Below are 16,735 nucleotides of genomic sequence, written 5' to 3'. Positions count from 1 at the left end.
ACCCACGTTCTTTTGTACCACCACCCAGCTGCTGTGCCTCCATGCCGCCTTCTCACAGTGGGCAATTTGGACCACGATAGGAGGTTTGACCAGGTGGACCATCACTTCCCATTTAATATGTTAAGCATGATGCATTTAGGCCATAACTTCTATAATACTGTATAAAAACCTAAAACATTTTATACACGTTAACCCTGCTTGTGATTATAATAGTACTTGAATGTACTGTCCTTGGCTACTTTATTCATTTGTAAGAAATATTTACTTAGATATTCAGTTTTTACATACTATTTTCTATTTGAAGTTTCAAGGTTTGGAAAATTTTACCTACAGCTTCCTGCTGAAAACACTTTTTACTCATGTGATCAAGCAATTAAAAGAATTGTCTAACTTTTCTGTTGACTCCTTTAAATACTCACATTATTAATGGTTCAAATACAGATGTCAGTTGACACACAGGTCCAAGGTTGCCTGAACATTTTTTTTGCTACTTATTTGACATCAGAAACAATAATACATTCTACACTGACGAGCCAGCTGAAAGCACCTCGCTGAAGAGCGTTTATTTTGTCGTCAAAGGAACCAGCATTTTTGCTTTGTTGCAGATGTTTTGCACACAGCAATTTTACAATTTCACATACACCATGCACTCTTTACATACAAATATGAATATGTACACACACTAGCTCCAGGCTCATACTCATAAATCTCAAAATGTTAAGTGCCTCCAGTCATGGTAGCCAAAATGAAACAAAACTGTACAGAAGTTATATCTGCCCAGAATGCATCAACTTTGTTGCCTTGACAGCAGTAGTTTATCCAAACAATGGAATGTTGCCTTCAACATCAATACGGTTCTAAAAAATTTTGATCCAAATCATTCACCTTGATCTCAGTGTCCATCATCACTTATTGGGTTTATAATCTTCATTGACCATGACTAAAATAGGTAATTGTAGTCATCTGATACACAAGCTATATTAAACTTTACTGTTTTCCTGCAGCTCTAGACATCTCTTGATTTTTGCTACAAGGTTCCTAACTGAAATTTAAATTAGTTTATCAGGGTTTTCTAGTCTCACTGAAAAAGTTAAGCTCATATACCCATGGCATGGACCATTACATCAATATTTCACAAATGTAAAGGGAAGAGGCATAAGTGTCTGTAAAGATAGGGACAATCCTTAAAAATTATAAATGTGTATACAATCCCATGCAAAAATATTCGCTATGAGAACTAGACCACTTTTATTACAGTGGACATTAAAACCAGTGTTTGGGTGAACAATATTGATCATACAGTTCAATTATGTTACAAAAAAATGGTTCCCCCCAAGATATGCTTCTTCAACCAAAGGTGTTTTAATTTGAACAAAGCAGCATCATTTTATAACAAGTGTTTCACACACCATTCTCTCCCCTTAAGACATCACATATAGCCAGTAATTTGCAATTTCACTTTAGGGTCTCTCTTAAAAGTAAAACCACAAGTTAAGGGAGAGCAAGTGTAGGTGGACATTTTTTTCTGATAACATCGTTGAAATTCTTTAGCTGGTTAAAAATAAGTGAGATGACACTTTCCAACGCTTGAGAAAGACTTTCAAAATAAAACATTATTGAAACACCTTATACGGGGGGAAACAAAAAACACATTTTTAGTTCTTTACATTCAGGGTTTCAGATAGTGGAAAAACTAAGCTAAGAAAAGATGGTCTAAAGCCAGATGTGGCAAACACACAGAGAGCAAGCTTCTATTCTCTGCTACCATCTTAATATGAAACTGCCCGATTCCTACGTGTTTATTTGAAAAAGAAAAATCAAAAGCAAAAACACGTAATAAAGGCAGACTGATTATTTCTGGGAAAAGTCAAAATTGCCAGAACAATGAGAGGCTAATGACTGACATATCCCAGCAATATGAGAAACTAAGCGCCCAAGCTACATTTAGTCAATGTCCATCTCGGGTAACTTGTTCTCCATGGAGTTGGCAGACTGGCTGCCATTCTCTACTGTCCCCTTATCAGGGCTTGTTGGTGCCGCCTCTTTTGCCTCTTGTTCGTTAACCGGTCCATCTTGCTCCGCTGTTTTCTCATCTTTGGGCAGCTCTACTTTGGGCTTTGGTTTAGTGACAATGGGATTGCATGCAGAGATGAGCTCCTGTTCAGGTGAGAAAATAAAAGGTTACATGTGCTGTCTTCCATCTTTAGTTTATTTGAAGGAAAAAAAAAAAAAAAAACTCCTCATTTGCCAAAACAAAGGTCTGTGCAAATTAACTCAATGTTAACTTGCACCCAAAAGATATAACTCACACACATGTTAAGAGGTTATCATGTACATATATGATGATAGGTCATGATATTGGAAGAAAACATTTTCATACCTTTGTCTTTGACTGAATCTCACTGTATTTTATTACTGGATCAAGTGTGAGAGATTGTTTATTTTGCTGGTTTATTTTGTTGTTCATCCAGATCATGGCTTCATTCACCATTTTGTCTACTTTACTGACTTCTTCTTCATCCAAGTGATCATACTGCTCCTCCTACAAAAAAAAGCTAAATGAATCAGCCATATCCTTAAATAAAGGATAATTAAACATTACATATTATTAGTGATCAATGAAAAAAGCTAAATTTGGTACTCTTTACAGGCAATTACCTTCATCTTGAAGGCTTCCACTGCTTTCATGTACTGCTGAATCTGTTTTCCAAGTTCTTCAAAGGCTTTTGGTCGCTCCACAGATTCTGTGTACCTCTCCTGGATTGGCAGGCCAAGTTTCTGTAAAAAGGATATTCACAACCAATATTCATAAAGCTCACTTTAATAGTTGTGCATAACATCTGCAAACATACTGCTATATATTTTTTTATATTATATATATACACATACACATATACAGTGTATATTACATATACACACACAAAATCATATCTATAACACTACCTTTAGTTCAGCCAGTTTATCAATGTAAACTTGCTTTTGTTGGTCCTCCCCATCCTCATACAGCCAGTTCTCAGTGTCCTCAAGTTTCAGCGAAAATGTATCTCGATCCTGCATTGGATTACAGAAAATATAAAAAATTATGAAAAACAGGACTTCGTGTGTTGTATTTCCACTGTAGCCATAGAAGTAATGGGGTATGAAGTCATCTTCAGTCAAAATTTCACTTCAAAACAAAGTCTGAAAAGTCTCAATGTGAAATTCTGTACTACACCGCAGCCCACAGTAAAGAAAATATATCTGGTGTTAGTGCAACACAACTACTGAATTGAGTACTCACTTCTTCACTGACAAACTTCTCAAACACACCATGCAGCTTGTCCCTCATTTCATAAACATATTCCTCCACAAAGTTCTTTGCATCATTCCGCTCCTTTTCCAGCTTGTCTTGCATGATCATTTTACCCTGAATCAAGCAAAAAATATCTGGGTCATTTCAGGACTATGTTAAAATCCCAACATTTAAATGAAATTTACTTTTCAGGTTTATTTTTGAACTTCAAATTAAACCATATGACTATTAAATAATTCGTTTAGAACAAGATTTTTAACTGAATTAAAAAAAAAAAAAAAAAAAAGTCACTGCCAAAGTCTTAGGTTTGTTAGACAAGTTACCTTTGTTGAATTTGTACAAATACTACCAATTAAAATAACAGTTAAGTTAAAAACGTGCTACTTGTTAAGTATAGTTTTTTTTTATAACAATTGGTTTAATAATAGATAAACCTTTATGCAGGTACTCATGTGATGTTCTGGTTCATATGGTGGAAGGTGACAAATTGACAGTACTGTAGAATCAAGTGTCTAGATCCAAATCTCTCCTTCTACTGATTTAGTGCACTCATTGTGCTGTTCTCAGATGTTGCTTTGAAGAAAAGTATCTGCTAAATTAATAAATGTAAATAATGTAAACAAAAACAAAGGCTATTTTAGAGCTTAGTTCTCATTTACACATTTTAGCTATACACATTAATGCAACCACTCATACTACGAATAAGACTGGTCGTAGCAGAAACGCAGACAAATCTGCACTTCTAATAAAGGTGTCATGCATCAGGTGAACAGGTAAGTGTAGACTTTCTGTTGTACGGCATAATACCTCATTCTCCACAAAGAGGTTGAGCATGTCATTGGCCAGCTGCCACTGGAGGCTATTCTCGATGGGAAGGTCAACAGTCTTTGTTTTCACTTTGGGCTTCTTTGCCTGGGGTGGCTGGTCAGTCTTCTTTTCCTGCTTGCCATCTTCTGTTGAGGTCTACAGGAAAAATGACATCACACTTATCACCAGACCTAACCATTTACCAATTATCAATTGCAACAGGGAAAATTTTGAATGTCAAGTTTTTACCCCCCCCCCCACAAAAAATCTCTTCTACTACAGTGAACAATTAATAGAATTTAACAAAAAAAATATTTTTCAAGTACCTCCATTTCTTCAGTCTCTGACTTTTTCTCTGCATTTTCTTTCTGGTTGTCACCTTCAGCTTTCTGTTCATCTTGATCCACCTGCATTTTGTTCTAATAGGACAGTAATTTCAGCATTGGTCACTAAGGAAATTCGTGAAATATACTATCCAAGTAAGAAACAGAAGCAGAAAAACTATAAGGCTGTTAGAAGCAAACAATTCAATTTGTCCACATTTCTCACAAAGCTTAGGGCCTTAATCACTGACTCTTCCCATTTTCTGACAACAACTGACAGATGAGCAAGAGCTGCACTGTACACCCCCCCCATTTAAACCAGCCATGATAAAAAGTGGCCTTATTCTCTTATTAAATTGAGAATCGCATACCTCTTCTTCTTTCACACCCTGTTCAGTTTCCATGGGCTCCTCTCCCTCTGCAGATTTTTGAACCTCTACTAGAGAAGCACTGGACACACTGAAGATGCCGTGGATGTTGACCCGCACCTTCACCTTCACCTTCGAGCTCTCACCAGAAGCCTGTGGCACCACTTTCTGGATCATGAACTGACCTGAACATCAACAACAGAGTACTTTTACTACAACAACCATGGCGCCAGGAGATCATGTTTAATTTCCACTGTATTACTTTCACTGCATGCTAGAAAAAGGTTCCATGACATATCAAGTGGGTTAGTGTCCCATAGAGAGCTACCTCTCATAATTTTCTTCACACCAAAGAAGTCATTAAAAGTATTATCCTAGTATGACTCATGAACACTAGCCTCCTTCCCATGTTTGCTAACATATTATAAAAGTACAGAAAACAATTAAGGCAAATATGACTTGAGAATAAAATTTCATTTTTTATAAGAATCCTGGTATGTTGCAAAGACAATTTTGCAGCTCTGTGGGTTTCAAAAAAAAAAAAAAAGTCTGAGGTATTTAATGGATAGAAAATGAGCTTTGTTTTGGTAAAAGTCCAGTAGTTCAGGTACCTATGGTGGGATCCGGGTATGGCAGCTCTTTAGGGCAGCTATAGTAGGCTTCCAAAGAGAAGGGCTCTTTGCGATAGAAAGTCAACACTTTTGAAAATGGAGCTGCATGATTCTTTGGAAAAACTTCACAGTCGCTGAAATTGGAATGCATAAAAAAAAATAAAAATTAATCACAACTTTAGATTATACATAGCATGCTATCTTGGTAACAAAATCTATGCCAGGGGAATATAGCAACTTAACATTACCTAAGTCCTTCCTCTGCTGCAGAGTTCCATTTGAGTGAAATGGGGTATGGAACTACATCTGTAATGGAGAACTCACGCACTTTAAAAGCAGGGGACAAGATGGCACACTGAGGAGAAACAAAAACAAAAAATATCACTTACTATGTATTGTTACAGTGAACTTACCAATTCTATGATTACAGCAAGGTTGGAAAAAAACAGCAGAAATCCATACTTAATATTTACATGTTTTACTAACTAGATAAATCATTTTCTAGAAAAAGAATTGAATGACTAGACAGTGTGAAGTGTCAGCACACAAATTGTACAATATATTACAACATGAATGCAATTTAGTGAAAGGAATCCCAGTTTAAAATGAATAATATACTTTAACCACCATGCAGAGAACATTAAAGAAGTGTGTGGCAGTGTTGGCGAGTATTCTTTACACACAGAAGTAGCAATTCAAATGTATATTTTTTGATCTGCAAAATTCTTCCTTGGCATGACTAGTGCTTGAAAGGCAGAGTGACAGTACTAAAGTGGCCTTTTTTCCCCCACCACCAGAAGACTAGAAGTTTTTTGCTTCTTAAGGGTCACATATTTAAACATATATTCATTGACAAGTCAAACCTGCAGAGCACATCCCCTTGCGACAGCCTCATCTGCATTAAGAGTTGTGCTGAGCTCCTTCCCAAAGAACTTGCTGACTCTCTCTTTGACAGCTGGGATCCTAGATGCACCACCCACTATTTCAACAGCATAAATATCTTCCTTCTTCAGCTCTGACAAAGAAACAAGTTAACCGTCACTGAACCCGCCAAGTATTTTTACTCTTTACAGTACTACAAATAGATGCATAACCAGGACCTTCTGAGACTTACTGGCTTGGTCCATGATACTGCGCAATGGGGCCTCTACTCTGGACAAAATCTCTGAGCACATTTCTTCAAACTGACCCCTAAAAGAATAAATAATGCAATGCATGAACGATTACGTATTAACGAAGTGAACTACACCAAAAAGACATTTTGCAGAATTTCATCCAATAGTACTTTAAAAATAACTTCTAAAAGTTGTAATGAAAGACCTTAATACACTGATTAAATTTTTATACCTGTTAAGTTTTCCAGAGACATCTATGTCATTCATGAAACATTCAATGTTGAGTGGCAGATCAGAGGAGTTGGCACTCATTAGTTTTTTGAGTTTCTCGCACTCCTGATAGAGTCTGACCAGAGCTCTGGGTTTGGATTTCACATCCAGCTTGTACTTCTTACTGAACTCATCACAGAAGTGGTTCACCAGCACTTCGTCAAAGTCCTTCCCACCCAAATGCGGGTCAAATGCTGTCGCAAGAACCTGAAACATGTTTAAAACACATCTGATTTACACTCATTATTAGGAACATTAAACATGTTGCATTACCAGCAGGATGACTACACGTCAGGCTCACCCACCTTAAGCTTTCCCTTATTGAAGGCACATGCCGAGACTTGGTAGGCGGAGTGGCCAAGATCCACAAACACCACAGTTCTTGGCTTCTCCTCAGGGGCAGGGAGGTCCTGCTTGTAAATTCCATATGCCAGTGCCACTGCAGGAAAACAAGGATACAGGCATATGAACATCATAACAATGAGGCGGTGCAGTGTGTTCATTCACAAAAGGCTGGAAGAGCACATTTGCTAATGTTCAGTTTCCATGCATCCAGCTTACCTGCAGTTGTCTCATTCATGAGACGCAAGCAGTTGAGGCCTGCAATCTGAGCTGCATCTACCACTGACCTCCTCTCTGCATCTGTATAAAAGCTGGGAACCTGGAGACAGGATATTGTTAAACATATTAGCCCCTAAACTCTCGTATAAACAATTGCCCACTCATTGCACTCCACTGAAAAAAATGCTGTTTGATCCAACAAGTACCATTACAGACATTTATGAATGAATGTTGATCATAAGTGAAAGAATTTACTAAAAAAAAAATTGCAAAAAGATGGTCTTAAGAGTTAGTGTTACTTCTTGCACAGAAATGTCAACTGAATTTCTGTAAAGACAACGATACCTACAGAAATTACACAGTCAACTACAGGTTTCTTCAGGGCACTCTCAGCAGTCTCCTTCAGTTTGGTCAGCAGCATGCCTGTAACCTGCTCAATACTAAACACCTTCTCCTCATCCATGTACATGACCTAAGAGGGGGGAAAAAAAAAATTGGAACGAGAGTCATTTTCCATTTCATCAGTGTGATTTACTTAAGTACATAGTATACACAGCACACTCCGAGAATCTGAACTTATTTTAACCAGAGAAGGAGTTAGGTCCTTCTATCCTAGGATATAATAAGTTCATGCTTACATGGGGAATAAACAGGCAAATAATTCAATTACCTTTATGCCAGTGGTGCCCGTCAGCATTTGGGCAAGATCATAAACAAGTCTGGATTTCATAGACTGGACATATGGATCTGTATATGCTCTGCCATGGAATCGCTTGAAACCTTGGACCGTGTTCTTGCAGTTTGTGACAACCTGGTGATACAGTTGAGTTCAGCTACAGAGGTTAAAAACTAAACACTGCTCAAGTCTTCATTCACACTGCAGTAGGACAGGGGCACTGAATGGCAGTTGACTATTCCCATTAATAAGGAACTGCTAAGCCAGGAGTTTGCAATCTGTATACCATACACATAATATGTTGAAAATGTAGCTACACACATATAAAAAAATAAACTAATTAATTACTTTGCTAATTTAGCCAACTTCGCTTTCGCTACTGAGGTTACCAGCTCTTTAAGGAAAGTGGTAACACCGCACATACGATGGCCTAACAAGACTACTAAAACAAACCCTACTGTAAGCCAGTAGTTTTGCTGTGGGGCAGTTACACAGTTAGTGTTTTAAGGCATTAAAACTTACCTGGCTTTTGGCAGCCGCTCCTATTGAACGATTCCGAGATCCAAATGATACACATCCTCTAAAAAGAAAATTAAATAGAACATCGAGAGATAATCATGAGGACGATCTCCGAAAAAAATCCTGAACACTGTAAAATAATCACTTTTTCTGACACCTTTGCCTAAGGATCTTACAATGAAAAACAAGCAACTTTACACCGATTGACACATTACAGCAGGGTATTCTTACAATACCAACTGAGGGCACCTTGCTCAAGTGTACAAAAGCAGGAGAAGGATTTCAACACGTAAATACTAGTTAGGGTGTAAGAAACTTTGTTTTCACCACAGTCAAGACTCCCATAATGAGGGTGACATTTTTTACACTGGTATTTAAACACTGGAAGTAGCACATCTTGAGTGTGAAGACCGAGTGTCACCCTCATTATGTTAATTAAAAGTGACAGGAAAAATTTGGAACGCTATATATGTCTTTGTTCATTCTCCAGTGCAAGTGTTATATTATTTTCCGAAGACGTCGTAGCAACGCAAAATGAACATTAAATGCGTTTGAACACTGGATTTTTCCATACAAATACTTTTTTCCCCCTGACCTGTTCTTGTGTAACACGCCTTTTGCGTCCACAAATAATATAGAAACAAGCAGACGGGCAATATTGAATAGTGCAACGCTAATTAGTATACAAGCCAGGAAACAATAGTAACGAAATTTTATATATGTCATATGAATGGATTTTCAATACAGGTCTACGAGAACTCATTCGCACACTTACAGTCAGACCCTTCGCGCCATTTTTTCCCACACCAGGTCCAACGAGGTCCCTCAGTCCGCCCCGTTCGCTCGTTTTCCGGATGCGAATTGCTAGAATATTCCTCGCGCGAGCGGGTTGCCCCCCTGCACGAGCGCAGTGAGTCGCCGACCGCCGCGCATCGCTCGACAACGTCACCGGCCGCCTCGCTCACAGCCCGCTCGCGCCGCCGACTACATCACCTCACAATAATAACCGGACGCATATATAATCTATCAAAGAAACCTGGCGCGAGGCAGCGACAGACCACCCCCCCCGCAATCCTCACGTTTAACTATTCATCTAAACGCAGCAAGTCGTACACATTTCACGTAAGCACACGACGAACTAGTAATTACTAATACCCACGATGAACGTGACAGGGCCGCCGGCTTTCATTCATGCGCTCCGTCCTGGCCCCCAACAAGGCTTAGGCCGAGAAACACTAATACTTCCCACAGCGGCCCACCACTTAGTTTTGCCCTCAGGAATTGAAAACGTATACATGAAGAATTGGTCAAAAAATTCGCCCTTCGATACTTACGGTGTACACCGGTCGCTGTACTCGTTCGCGATGGTCTCTATCCCTCCGGCCCGGGCGACAGCAACATAGCAGCTCTGAAAGCCGACGTCAAATCCTACCACTGACATGTTTCACTGCACAACGACGTCCTGACAAATACAAAGAACACTTAACGTCTGAGACGCTGCGAAGTCTGAGCGTATATAGATTAAGAATCAAAACATATATATATAATTTTTTTTTCTTTTAAAAAACACTGTCAAATCATCGCCCAAGCCTTACTGCACGCGAGCTGTAGAAGTGCGAACCGGCTGCTCGTGAAGCTCCTCTCCAGTAGTTCTAGCCCACATTGGGGAAAGTCTCTTCTCGCGAGATCTGGTCTTTTCTAGATGCCTCTCGACTTTTCCACAACCGTTTAAAGGGTGTGTGATTCATCGGCCACGACCGTGGGCTCGAATCGGAGCGAGAGCTATTGGGCAATGGAGAAAGCGCTGCTCACGCTAATCATAGTGCGCGCTTGTGTTGTTCTCTTCAGTTGGGAATTTAAGGAGTGGTAACGTTTATTAGTGTAGGAAACACGGAGAAAGAACAGGTTCATTTACGACGTTTTCAAAAAACGGTATTTGTACTCACTCACTGTCGCTAACCGCTTGCCCTTGGGTCGCGGTGGTCCGGAGCCTATCCCGGAAACACAGGCTAGGAGGTACACCCTGAACGGAACGCTATGCCATCGCATACGTAATTTGTATTGTTTTATTTTAGATTTTATTATTGGCATGACAGTTTTTGGGATTTATTTATTTATTGAATAAACATTTTAATAATCGGAAATGATGACTATAGAAATTTGTACCTGTCGAGTTGGATAGTGTGTGGAACCAGACACCTCGGTGGGCTGGTGATCCAGTCTGATCCGTAAAAAAAAAAGTTAAAAAAAAAAAACATGATTTGTATGGTAAAATATATAATAATTAATAGCATAACCGTAGTATAGGTGTGCCCAGCAGCTATATAAATGGGTAAATCATTGTAAAGTTACCATTCATTGTGAGTCACCACTGCTAAAACTAAGTTAAACAAAGATTATTATTATTATTATTATTATTATTAATAATAATAACAACTTGATATTTTGCTGTGGAATAGCAAACTGCATTTGGGGACACCAGAAATAGTAGCTATGTTATTATACAACAAAAGTTTTCAAAGTTCTACATTATGTAAATTTTTGCCTTCATTATGATTAAAGTTTAGTGATTACAAAAATACCACTAGTTCCTCTAGAGTGCCAGTTTTAGTTTGATACTTTACAACTACTGGAAGATTGTAGAAGGCACCGGAACATTCTGTAAAGCATCAGATCATAAAAGGTTTTGGGATATTTGGTGCCGAAATTAGCTACTTTCAAGAATGTGGAATATTTTTCTAAAAAATGACATATAGTAAGCACTAACGCCACAAGTATGTTTAAACACTGATCAAAAAATGAATGAAAAATGCAGAAAAAAATGGACAAAGTTTTGACTACATTGTGTTATTTATTCACTTAGCTGACGTTTTACGTTAAGATACAACATTTTACCCTGCATAGTTATTTTTTTTTTTACTAGAGCCACCCCGGATAAGTATCTTGCATATCTTGTATATCTCCCCTTTTTTATCTATAACATTTCCATATATTTACAAAAGTCAATGCAGATTTTTTATTGAACTTCTCTAACTGGATAAGGGTGTATAACTGATGGACAGTCATGAGCAGGACATTGTGCTTCTGAGTGATGTATTGGTACAACTGTTTTGCATTTATTCATTTAGCTGACACTTTACTCCAAAGTGACTTAAAATGTTAATCTGCTTACAATTATTTACCCATTTACATAGCTGGGTAATTTTTAGTGGCACAATTTAGTGTAAGTACTTTATTTAAGAGTGCTGTAGCCAGAGATGAGATTCAAACCTGTGGGTGCAGAGGCAGCAGCTCTAACTATTGCGCTACCAGCCATCCCTGTTTTCTCCATAAAGTGTTAAATGCACTGTTTCAGACAGGCCTGTTTACTGTAATATCGTTCGCGAATGGAAAATACTGATACCACATCACTTCGGAAGCACCTGGGTCAACCCATCACTTTTCAAGCAATTTCTGTAGAATTTACGTCATCTGAAAATTAATAAAATCTCACCAGACCACTTTTCTCTTTGTCAACAGTGCATGGTTTTGTCAGTTTCAAATACCAATCTATTCCATCCAGTTTTGTAAGGTAGAGAAGATGGAGGTTAATGATCAGGACCATTAACTATGCATGCTCATATACTGATAGTTTATTTGATTCCAAAACGGTTTCCAAAATTTGTGATTCTAAGCTATTTGATACATATGCTATGCATGGAGAAACCAGGTGTGAATATATTGCGAAAAGCACAAGTCCATTTCTGACAAGTTTCATTTTGTGTGTGTGTATAATCATCTGGAATAGCTGTTAATCTTGTCATAATATATGGGATATTCAGTCACAGATCAGTAAAACACACTTTTCACATATTCTATTTAAAGAGCTAATGCATTTTTTTGGAAATTATAACAATTTATCAAGTCTGAGCTACAATAAAAAATTAAGTTGTCGCCACAAACTCTGAATACCAATTGACTGATTAATCACCCAAACATCTCTAGTGTTCCTCATGCTGTTATTGATCACAGACAATCAGGAATTCCAGAAACATGCTGTAAACACTAAGAGTGGAACAGAATGAAGGCGGGCCCACACTCCTGTACCAAAATGGTTTACTGCCAGTTAACAGCTAAGCACAGAAATCCATGTCATTTTCACTCCACAACAGAAAACCAAAAAGAAAATGCAGGTAAAATAAAGGGAAAATGTTTGAAAAATGTTACTTGAAAAGAGGTAACTGGAATGCGGGTACAAGGCACCAGTATATATTTACTCAAAAGTGAAATAAAATAATGTGCTGCATTTTTAAATAGAAGAATATATTCAAAAGTGAAATAAAATAATGTGCTGCATTTTTAAATAGAAGAATATATTACATAGATAATGCAAAGAGATTAAATTTGGTTATGCTGCATTTTATTTTGTGTTATAAAAATAAGACATTTATCAAAAACATGTTCAGGAAAATAACTATAAAATGGTAAACACATTTTGATCAATTTAGTATAGATAAAAACTGAATTTTTAAATGCCAACTACAAAGGGAAAAATGGACTAAAAATACTTCCCTAAATTACATCAAAAAATCTGAACTCATTTATTTTACATCTTAGCATGTTAATCTTGTTTGATCTTTCTTGAATTTGTCTCAGAGGCCAAAGAACAAGGTCTGGTCTGGGCTTTCAAGTATGTATACCTAATGTTGGTTTGCAGTTAGAGTAATAGTTTCACTGAGATCTTGATGTAACTACTCAGAATATAAAGGTTTTCATGAACATTCAAAAAAAAAAAAAAAAAACAGGCTCACTTTTAAGAATAAGTCCAATATCCTTAGGATACTTCAACATCTAAATGGCCTTCGCCACTCGACACCGAAATGCCACAGCCCATTAAACACAGTACACATGATAACAGAAGAGAAAGACAAATCCTAATCCAGCTCAGGTGTCACAACAAAGCTAGAACTGTGGTCCTTAAATGTCTTGGCATTGCTGTTCATTTCTTCTTTCTCTTCTTTTTCGGAGGGCCCTCATTAGAACTACTGCTGCTAGCAGAGGAGTCGGAGTCTGAGTCAGAGCTGCTGGAGGAGGAGGAGGAGGAAGAGGCGGAGCTGGAGCTGTCTTCACTGTCACTGCTGCTATCACTGCTGTCCGACGAGCTTGAGTCGCTGCTGCTGTCGGAGCTCGAATCACTCGATGAGCTGTCAGAATCACTACTGCCGCTGGTTGAACCGCCCGACTCCTTTAATCTGAAACAAGCAGCGGTCGCATTAATGATGTCTTCAACCCCACACACAACTAGAAGACAAGGAAGTGTCGGGGAAATCCATAGGTACCTCTTCTTTTTCACCTTCTCACTTGAGCCATCTGTTCCTGATCTGTGAAGAAAAGGAAATTGTATTCATTTTCTGTATCTATCCATGTATTATCTGTACAACATCCCTTAAAATAAGAATCTAAATGCTATAACGATTTAAGAACCAATTAGGTTTTTTTTTTTTTTCCCCCTCCCAATCTTTTTTCACTTTTTCCCTGCAAAGCAGCATACACAGTGCAGGGTATACAAAAGCATAGACCACAAAAGACAAAGAGCTGGACACAAACAGGATTGTCAAAGCACAGCTCGCTCGATACTCACATTTTGCTACAAGTCAGGCTCAATGAAATTCTATATTACTTCAGTTTCTCCAAAGCAACTTAGCATTAAGATATTTAGTTTTTTCCCACCCAAGTTATACAGCTGGGTAGTGTTTTACTGGAGCAATTTTGGGGTAAGCACTTTACTCATGGGTACTACAACTGGTGGTGGGATTCCAACCAGCAACCTTTGGGCCCAAAGGCAGCAGCTTTAACCACTACGCTACCAGCTGTCCCTGGTAGGTGGAGATTTATATGGCAAATAACAGATAATACTGAGAGAGGCTGTTGGACAAATGGACACAACTGTTACTGAGGAAAAAAAAAAGGTGTGACAGAGAAGGCTTTTGACACCATTTTTGTTTGGATTAATAGGATGGATTGCGTTGTTTTGGAGGAGAGGAAGGACGGTGTCGTTGCTGCCCCACTGTTACACATGAGCCGTGAAATGACTTACTCTGGGATGAGAGTCAGTTTGGTCTCGTTTTCTTTGAGTTTCTTCTTCAACTCTGTGGTCCTGGAGGGCCGGTGCAGGTATTTCCTCTTGCCCTTGCACTCGTAGGTCCAATGGCCGAACTCCAGGCACTTCTGACATCGAACATGCTGCTTGTTCGCTTCCCTATAGAGCGCAACAAGGCCAGGGAGGGGGAACAGTCAATAAAAAACAGGAAATTGAGATTAGAACCATGGCTGTTCACGAAAGCCTTCATTATGGACAACGAAGAAACGAACGCAACCCCAGCAATAAACAGCCAAGTTAAACAGCAAATTTAACACCTCCTGAACCACAAGACCTGATCCATCCAGGTTCACCCACAACAACGCTGCCGGCCTGCTAGTAGTGGTGAGTTTTAAAACCGTTACCCAGACCCATACATAGTGCATTCTCAGCTGTGTACAAAGTATAGCAGCGAATTAAACAGGTTCATAATTCAAATTACGCAACATCTGAGGGGAAGACACAAAAACAAAGCAAAAACTTACGCCTGCCTGCGAGCGATAATTCTGTGCATGGGCGTCGCCATCTTGAATCTTCAGGAACGAAGTGCCCGTGACGCAGAGATTAAGCGCGACTCAGCCGCAGGTGGCGCTGTGGAGCTCCTTTGTGTGTCCCGCTATCGTTGTGCTGTAATGTATATACAGAAACAGACATGTACTGTTCTCGGGAAAATGAGAAGCGTTCCGAGAGCAACGAATTCATAAGCTTAGTCTGCAAATACTGTCACGATAAATGTAGTCTAACACTAATAAAACTGTAGAAAATCTGTCCGCGTTTAATAATCATTTTTGTACGTTTACACGGGAATAATTTGTGACGGATACTGTCATGTTTATTTGTAAGATCCGTACTCACTGCTCACAAGCACTGACACAGTGACGTCAGTGCAGGCACAGGATGCCATTTTTCCCCTGAAATTTTGTTCAAGGGAAATTCCCTCACTGAAATTCACGAGAATTTTGTACTTCCATGAAGAAGTAGAGAACTTGTATGAGATATGTCTGAAACTTTCCCCAACAACAACCTTCACCTTATGAAAAAGTTACCTGATAGCCTGACACAAACCTGCCAATTACTGTGTGTGTCGTCTCGTTTTCGGGAGTTCCGGTGTTCCTTACGAATGTAAATTATTACATAATTATCGTGCTATGGACCTACTGTGCCTTGTCTTGGACTTAAATACTCTTTTATTTCAGACTATCCATCGAAAAGCTTTAGTCCAGCACTAATACTTTATTACTTGATTTCCGGGAAAAGAGGCTGCGCAGCTACTACACAGAATATGCTTCACCTGTCGAACACGTAGAGCTTTCAAGCGGAAGTGACGACATGAGGTCACGCAGCCGGAAAGCACGGTGATTGAGCAGTATTATACCGGACTTTAAAAGATCTTAATTGGCGAGGTTGGAGCTTAGTGAAGACTTGCGCGTAGCAACCCCTGGTTGTTTTATTTGCAAATGTTGAGTTGAATGCATCTGTAAAGTGCTTCTGTTTTTAATTGGACTTAATAAAAGGACTAAAAAGAACTGCGCACTCTAAAACACAGTACATTTTAAAGACTATCATAATAGTATCTGGAAAGAGGCCAGAGTCTGTCTGATGATGAAAGACCCCAAACACCCAGTGACCCCAGTTACATCACTAATGATGTGTCCAGCTGTATAGCAAAATTCTATAAAAAGCTTACACAGGCAAAGCATAAAGCTTGAATCACCTTACCAACAATATCTGAGATCTGGTGATTCACTACGAGCTGGAGCTAAAACGGAAGCTGTACTGCCTCTACTTTTTATTACCAAGAAGGCAAAGCCTCGCCCTCAATGCTACTCATTCAGGAGCCTAAGAATCCGCCTTACGCTGCATGAGTCCGCCTGGATCGCTGCGCTAAATATGAAAATGCAAAACATAACATTCTCTTAAAGGGCCACAGCTCTCTGACCGCATTAACCATTTTAGTCCTCTCCTCCGCTTCAGTTCAAGCGTACTGATTTCCAGTTCAATTCAATTTATTTATATAGAGCGCTCTTCTCACGCAGTGACAGTGCGCTTGAGCACAGGCATAAGGCAAAAAAGTA

General features: G+C 38.9%; 2 protein-coding genes across 5 annotated transcripts; both read right to left on the bottom strand.

Annotated features, from left to right (window-relative positions):
- Nucleotides 1–533: 533 nt before the first annotated feature.
- hspa4a (heat shock protein 4a) lies at nt 534–10,238 on the bottom strand. Its single transcript, XM_018752225.2, has 20 exons — nt 10,138–10,238; nt 9,877–10,004; nt 8,546–8,603; nt 8,018–8,158; nt 7,697–7,819; nt 7,348–7,447; nt 7,092–7,225; nt 6,749–6,993; nt 6,516–6,592; nt 6,265–6,416; nt 5,650–5,756; nt 5,402–5,535; nt 4,794–4,975; nt 4,426–4,518; nt 4,100–4,255; nt 3,281–3,406; nt 2,944–3,051; nt 2,659–2,778; nt 2,381–2,542; nt 534–2,157 (listed from the first exon to the last, which is right to left on the bottom strand). The coding sequence occupies exons 2-20, from the start codon at nt 9,981–9,983 to the stop codon at nt 1,945–1,947; spliced, it is 2,538 nt and encodes an 845-aa protein (XP_018607741.1). The 5' UTR covers nt 9,984–10,004; nt 10,138–10,238; the 3' UTR covers nt 534–1,944.
- Nucleotides 10,239–12,939: 2,701 nt separating this feature from the next.
- Nucleotides 12,940–16,431, bottom strand: zcchc10 (zinc finger, CCHC domain containing 10). 4 transcript variants are annotated; one of them, XM_018751833.2, is made up of 5 exons: nt 16,380–16,431; nt 15,146–15,287; nt 14,619–14,780; nt 13,861–13,902; nt 12,940–13,773 (listed from the first exon to the last, which is right to left on the bottom strand). In XM_018751833.2, the coding sequence occupies exons 2-5, from the start codon at nt 15,184–15,186 to the stop codon at nt 13,521–13,523; spliced, it is 498 nt and encodes a 165-aa protein (XP_018607349.1). In that variant the 5' UTR covers nt 15,187–15,287; nt 16,380–16,431; the 3' UTR covers nt 12,940–13,520. The 4 variants fall into 4 exon arrangements, with proteins under 4 accessions (XP_018607349.1, XP_018607346.1, XP_018607347.1 ...); XM_018751830.2 differs by lacking the exon at nt 16,380–16,431 and adding an exon at nt 15,726–15,968; XM_018751831.2 differs by lacking the exon at nt 16,380–16,431 and adding an exon at nt 15,516–15,696.
- Between the last annotated feature and the right edge of the window lie 304 nt (nt 16,432–16,735).

Source organism: Scleropages formosus, chromosome 4 (assembly GCF_900964775.1).
Source record: "Scleropages formosus chromosome 4, fSclFor1.1, whole genome shotgun sequence".
Lineage (NCBI taxonomy): Eukaryota > Metazoa > Chordata > Actinopteri > Osteoglossiformes > Osteoglossidae > Scleropages > Scleropages formosus.
Note: the sequence above shows the minus strand (reverse complement) of the source record. Positions and strands in the feature narration are given on the sequence as shown.